The sequence below is a fragment of the Gigantopelta aegis genome, chromosome 3, assembly GCF_016097555.1.
Source record: "Gigantopelta aegis isolate Gae_Host chromosome 3, Gae_host_genome, whole genome shotgun sequence".
Taxonomy (NCBI): domain Eukaryota; kingdom Metazoa; phylum Mollusca; class Gastropoda; order Neomphalida; family Peltospiridae; genus Gigantopelta; species Gigantopelta aegis.
Genome location: NC_054701.1, coordinates 37,674,149 through 37,681,747, shown reverse-complemented (window position 1 = coordinate 37,681,747; position 7,599 = coordinate 37,674,149). Strand labels below are relative to the sequence as shown.

General features: G+C 29.8%; 1 protein-coding gene across 1 annotated transcript in view; it reads right to left on the bottom strand.

Annotated features, from left to right (window-relative positions):
- Positions 1-4,666: 4,666 nt before the first annotated feature.
- LOC121368630 (coiled-coil domain-containing protein 66-like) overlaps positions 4,667-7,599 on the bottom strand; it is a 31,204-nt gene continuing 28,271 nt past the window's right edge. Inside the window, exon 20 of the mRNA XM_041493368.1 lies at positions 4,667-7,211. Coding sequence (XP_041349302.1) covers positions 7,149-7,211 — 63 coding nt within the window. The 3' untranslated portion in view covers positions 4,667-7,148. The remainder of the gene's footprint in view (positions 7,212-7,599) is intronic.

The following is a 7,599-nucleotide window of genomic DNA, read 5'->3' as shown; positions in this document are numbered from 1 at the left end:
ATACATGTGACACACTATCAAGTTGATCTTGCATGCAAGGTTTGATGATCCTATATGAACTGATAAGGATTTCCTTTAATGTAAAGCAATCTAAAAAGTAGGTCACAGTGACCTAGTTATGGTTTTTGGCATACTGCCGTCTCAAGTTGTACTTGCATGCAATGATAGTGAAGATATGCCCCCGGTAAGAAAAGTTAACAGATGGACAGACGGACAGATAGACAATACCATATCATGCCAAAGATTGGTAAATAAAAACTTTAAAACTCTATTCCATACTTCAATAGTTAAATAAACATAATTTTTAGCATTTCAAATCAAATTGTTTAATTTTGTTAAAAAAGAGCTGAAGTGAGAACTCGTCCATGTGTCTGTATATTTTCACACTGCTAAATGGAAGATACTTTTGCCATAGTTTAGTGGATTACTTCAAAGTTTGTTAAAGGAATATATTAACTAAAGATAAATATTATTGCTATTAATACAGTCATGTAGTTTGCAAATTATCTTAATGTAACACAATAGCCAACATTTCTTGTTGGTGCTGGGGTATGATTAAGCATTTTTCTTTTTGACATAACACAATTATTACAATTCACTAAATATAAACAAATTATACTTTACACACTTTTTGTAATATTAAAACAAAATAAAATAAAATAATAATTCTACAAAACATTGGGAACAAACTGAAATTCCTAACATTTGTGTTGACAAATGAAAACTGATAGTTGATGTCAAAACCTTTAAATAATAGCAGATTATTATAGCAATATGCCTAACTTGTGACATATTTATCAAAGGACACCGATGTTGGCCTCGAACACATAGGCTTATGGGAATCATAGTCACTTCGTACCATAGTCATTTTGTATCACACATTTCGTACCATACTGCCTGGTCATTTTGTACCCTAGTCATTTCGTACCATTGTGAAAAGTCATTTTGAACCCTGGTTATTTCATTATCTAGTCATTTCTTATCAATATATAGCAAGTGAATAAATTAGTTGCATACCTGTATGGGAAAAGATGTCTACCAAGGTAAGAAGTGTATCTACTTTAACAAGTCATCATTAATCCAATTGACCCGTGTGCTTTTTATATTTACGTTTTAATAATTATGAAAATAATAATAAATTAATTTGAACCATTTTCCAGCAACCAGTTGATTATGATATGAAATGGCCGGATAGGATTTATTTGTATTTTCATTATTATTTTTATTCAGTTGCAGCTGGTGTTTGCTTCTTGTAGAAGTTTGTAATGCAGTTTTTATTTTGTAAAAGACATTACCAGGATGCTAGTACGTCTGACATTACACTTTCTTGTTATGGTAAAAAATTACTTTCAGTTATGGTATGAAATGACCAAGGTACAAAATGACTAGGGTATGAAATGACTTTCTGCAATAGCACAAAATGACCAGGGTATGAAAATACCAAAGTAGGTACAGACTGATTATGGTACAAAATGACCATGGTACTAGCAACCACCTATGGGCATGCAATTAAGTGATGTTCCTGTATAGCCAGTTAACTGTGACCTCACCAAAAGTTCTTCACTATGGTATAAAATTTAAAAATACTAAGTTAACCATGTGATATGGGGGGTTTTTCTCTCAAAAAATTCACAATGGCCTTCACATTTTGTCATACATTTTAAAAATCTTTATTTACAATTATATAATATATATAAAAATACACTGCTTTTTGTAAGTTTACAAGTGCTTAAATTAACAAACTGCAAATAAAATTAACAAATAATTGATAAAATTATATACATTAAAAACTAAAGTCCAAAACAACAAACTTAAACAGAAACATAAACATAAAACTTTAAAAATAAACAGAAACATTAAACATTACAAGCAAATTAAAGCAGAACTCTTGACCCCCTAATGTAATACAACCACAACTAATTTTAATACTCAATGACATGTGTTTTTAATACCAATTAATATTGCCAATTACCTTGATATTAGGATATTGTACACCAAAACAGTTTAGAAAATGTCCTGCCATACATTGCTTCAAACAAATATTCTCAAAATGTTTGTCATTTGTCTAAAGCAAAGGAGTGTTCTGTCCAAATAAATGTTAATTAACACATATTTACTTTACTTAATGAAGTGTCACTGGCAAGTGTTTTCTTCATCTATGACATATTCAAACTTAAAAGAACATTAAAGAAGTTCTATTTTTTAAAAAGGGAGTTACATTTTTTATATCATTAGTGGAAATAAAACATACAACATTTTAATTGGCAATAACAATTATTTGTAAATGTTTCTGTGATAATATTTTCAGTTTTGTTACAGTGGTAACCATATAATGTAAACAAGTTGCAGATTAAAACATATTTGTGTTGTCACAGTACTCATTAAGACAAAAACAAATTGTAGCATTTTTATTGCTATGAATAACCATTTTGGAAAAATCTTTGCTTATTGAAAACTGTTACACAGACCAAGAAAATGCTTTCTGCTGTAGCTTTCATTGAGCAATGTCGGCTTTTAATGCTTTGATTTAGTTAACAGTGCATTTTTATGCAACTTATATTGAAGACAGTGACCAAAATAAAAGGAAGGACGACAACTGAACTTAAATGCATGAATATACTTGAGACGATCCTGTCAGTTTGTGTACAATATATACTACAGACAACTATATCTATTCTTGTAATCTGTTTATCAAAACAGTACTCAACATTACACTAATAAATTAATCTAAATTTGACTAGATCCAGACTACAGACCTAATCTCATGATTATGTTGTTACACAATATGATAATATATACACAAATATTATGCATCTTGTTTTAAAGATACCTGATTGTTTAGCATGCACTGGCTTCCATACATGTAGTTACTGGCTTCAAAGCAATCATACAAATCTCATTTCCTTATTATTGTCCAATATGTTTCTAAATGATATTAGTTGGGTATAGTGTGCTAGACACAATACATGTAACGCCCAGAGTTAAGAATAAGAAATAATAATACCTAGAAACAAAAACAATTTTTTAGTTAAGGTTACTTAAAATGTAGAGCTAAAGTGCAGAGCTAAACTAAAGGTTAACCCAAGTTATTTTGTTTCTGCCAATGGAACAAGCATCAGGCTGTGTTTTTTCCTCGGTTATCTTTAGCTCCTTTTTAACATGCTTAATGTGAAGATATGTAATCTACGGTACATTATATTGTAGTGGCCTAACTCTGCAATAGAGGTTATGTCAGACGTTAAATTTACTTAACCTTCTGATAGTAAGTTAAAACATTTACAGATAGAAAATCTAAACCACCGGAAGAAAAATTACTGATAATAATGTAAAAGAATGAAATTATAAAACAGATTAATGGAAATTACTTTTTTTTTTTCAAACAGTTTACTGGTATCAATACTTACTGAACAATTATGAAAAATCATTAACATCACAGGAGATAAAAAATAGCCTGTGTTATCTTAGCGCTTCGTTTTGGTGTACACAGAGACAATCAAGGTTATTTTACCTAGGCTATTTTTAACCCAAGTTAAAACACCACCTGTGTAAACTAAGCCATTTTGGAACAAAAGGGAAGAATGAATTTTATCAAGTAACCCCATTTAGCACTACATCTTTTAGATATTAATAGCACTCACACAATCTTTAATAAAACTCTGTTCATAAATCATGCCAGAAATTCAAACTAATTTGACTCAAACATGCACACCGACATATTATTCATACTAGACTAGTTGACAAAAGAAACACATTTAAAATACACAGATGCATTTATCTTTGCACCATTATCAAACCTTAAATTTACAAAACGAACATCTTGATAAAGATGTGCAACAGATTTTATGAATCTCTTCAGTAATTGCCATAAATAATGATAAAATACATAAAATATAATACAATGCTAATGACAAAGACTACTAAATCACTATTTTTGATTTTGATTTGAAGACAAAATAAAAAAATTTGCTTTCAAACCCTTGTTTGTGAATTCACAAATCAAATATAAAGAGACTATTCAAACAAAATTTTTACTGTTTGCAATTTTCCCATGTGTAGTAATTTAAAAGCTGCAATGATATTTTAAAAGTCAAGAACTCTGCATCACAATGAAATAGAGGTCAATGTTAAGCATTTCAGATAAAATTCAATATATTAGATATTAGTACATTTACATATCTATTTAGTGATTTAAAAAATGTGTGCTTCTTTTACTATAAGTACAGGCACCTTCCAATTATTACATTTAAAATGAATTTTCAATTTATTTCCAACAACCTGCCAATTTTCTCTGGAAATGTATAAAGAAGAATTTGGCTAACAATAATAAATTATAATGTTTAAGAAATTATAATAAGAAAAGAACTTCAAAATTTGAATGGATGCACACTAAAATCTAAGCACAAAGAAATATATTTCAATTTTTAGAGTTAATGTGTCAAAACCAGAAAAGTTGATTATACAGTTTATTAATGTAACTTTAAAAAAAAGAAAAAAAAAGTAATATTCACAAATTTTTAGCTTTGTGCCTATAATCAGAGCCCTATCAGATAGAATATACAACACTGGAACATTACGGCTGTAGACTACTATCACAGTATTACAATCCCCCCCCCCCCCCCCCCCCCCAAGAAAAAACAACACTACATGAAGACTGGATGAGCTGAATTTTTTTTATTAATACTCTTTTTTTTTTTTAATTATCATTAAAACTAAACTATCAATTGGATTTTTAAAAAACCAAAACAACATTTTACATACAAAATAAAAAAATTAAATTCTCAAAACTAAATCCATCAATTAACTAGTTTGAAATTTCATAACATTCCTTAATAAGTAGATGAAACTTTTTTTCCCCTTTTTTTTTTAATTTTAGAAAATATGTGAGAATATAGTATTCCTTCTTTTTAAATTTTATTTTATCTATCAGGAGTCCATTTCCAGGGGAAGGGGGTGTCTGTATTCTATAAAACAGTGGAAACTAATAAGCAGCAGGTTATATAAAATATACACACTACCAATAAGTAACTAAACTAGTGTAAAAGGCTAGCTAAACATTTCATATTAGTATTATCACAGACATGCTCTTCACATCAATATCATCAACAACTTTGAAGATAGATCAAGTTTATGAAATTAGACTTTAAAACAAGGTTAATCAAATATAATATTTGTAAGACATAAATTAATTTTGGAGAAAACAAGATAGTCTTGGATTACAATACAATGCCAATTCATCTTTTCTGACCTGACAACAGAAATTGCAAGACTTGGACCATAAGATACTTTACTGCATAGTAAACCTTCTTAACTAGCAATCTATTTACTCTTGATCTGGTTCAAACTACATATTTTTAACACTGAACTGATCTATGACAATGTTCATACATGTATTATTTACAACTGAAACACAATTCAGTTACTATAATTACAAATTGTACTCACTATAATCTAGAAGTCACAACATCACTCCTGATATGAGCCTGACTAAATGTTATCTTGGAAAACATGTTTCAAAATATATACAAAACAGAAAGTGGAATAAGTCTTGTATTAATAAATTATCAAATAAGATCAATTTACAATCTAGTTAAACAAGAACCGAAATGAAATTATCATGTAAGACCCATGCCTACCCATCAACATTGTGATTCAGACAATGTACTTCTTTCTCCCAGTTTGTTTAAGGAAAATTGTTGTCTCTGTATTTTTCTACAGCTTTCACCAAACTGATGACAGGTCAGAATTCCCTCGTTACATCTACTTCAGCTGTATTTAATGAACCATCCAGTTGCTTCACATTTTTAAGAAACAATTTCAGAAGATTCATCTACCTCAGGCAATAAATATAACTCCAGGCTTTTTACATTTATATAATGTGCTGTCCCGTCCCCATTAAAATCACAAATCGGCATGAATACTAATGGGGCAACCAAGGAATGATGAGAGGGACGAATGTATGCTACTTCTGCAATGCTTAGAGAAAACAATGTAAAAGACAGTTTTGACGGACATTCTACACACAGGGTGGAAATTTATGTAGTTTTATGCCAAAATGGGTTGTGGTATATGAATCCCACATGATATATGAAATAAAAATGCCAAAATTATGACAAAGTCTAAAATAACATGGCTACAGCAGAGCTGGGGGTGGGGATGGGGAGTCCGAACACTCGCATGAGTACAAAGATTTTTTGTTTATAATGATGACAGATGAATATTGTTAACGTTAAGCAAATAATATAAACAAGTTTACTGGAAGATGTTCTTAAATCCTCTCATTTTCATCCAGCAAAAGCAAAGCCCAAGCATAGGTTTTCCTGTACTACTGCTATTGTCTGATGTGAACCAAGCTTACTGACAGAAGTGCTTTTCATTTCATGTATTTTAAAACTATTTTCATGCTTTTGTTAAATTAAGGTTCAGGCATGCAGAAGTGTTACCGCCCTGAATTGGTAAATAGCCAAGTATCACCATATCTGATAACAGCTGAATAAATATATTATCACATCTGTTGTTTATACTGATGACGAATGACTACTAAGCAAAATCACAACATAACTGGAGAGGTATCAATGTTTTAACTATTAGTAGAATTACAAAAAACGTGGCACCAGAACACGCCTTTTCAATAACCAAACAAAAAAGGTAATTTCCCCAACTCTGCTGTCCATGGGTTTTTTAAATAAAATATTATAGCACCCAATAAATTTGTTTAAAAAAATCCACACAGTGATAATACAATTACAATTAAAGTTATGATGATTAAGTACCAACGTCATTAAATACCAATGTAATAGATATTTATAATTTATCGGAAATTATGAGCCAAAAAAATAAAGCAAAAAGAGTCCATGGTTAGAAAAAAGTAAAAAATATAACAACAAAACCCTAAATATTGTACAAATAAGTAGTTTAAGTAGAAATACCATACATATGTAGTAATTTCTATATATTCAATTTCCTTCACAAACTGTTACGTCATTCAATAAAACACCAACAAAACATATTATTTTCCGATAAATATTAATAACTTCAATTGGTATAATATGTTAGTTAAGCACTAGAGGTATAAAAATACAGAGGTGTCCATCTGAGTAAGTTTCGTGGAAATTGTGATAATTTCTTGTGAGTCAAGCAGTTTTTCAACACTACTGATCAAAGTCACTTGGAGACATGCATGTTTCAAGTTCTCTCTGACGTTGTCGCAGGCTCTAAAATAAAATACAAAGAAAATATAAAAACGTATGAAAAACTAACAGTGAATTTGTTCCATTTTTTTTTTAAAGTCACAGCATTATAATTGCAACATGTAATCAGCGCTGATGAATGTTAAATTCCTCTAGACAGCACATCTAACGTTATTCTCTTTATTACAGGCTGAAGTCAGTTTGCTTTACTTTCTTTCCCTTGAATCAATAAAAGAGAGAGAGAGAGAGAGAAAAAAGAGCTTTGTTTAAAATTCTTAACTTAAATGTTTTTCCTCTGCACAAAAGGAAATAAGTTCTGCAGTATTTCTGGGTAACACAAGACTTCCAACAGTATTAGTATTATTAAAAAATAATTTCATTTCCGTTACAGTCATTACAATTTAAAGTCATC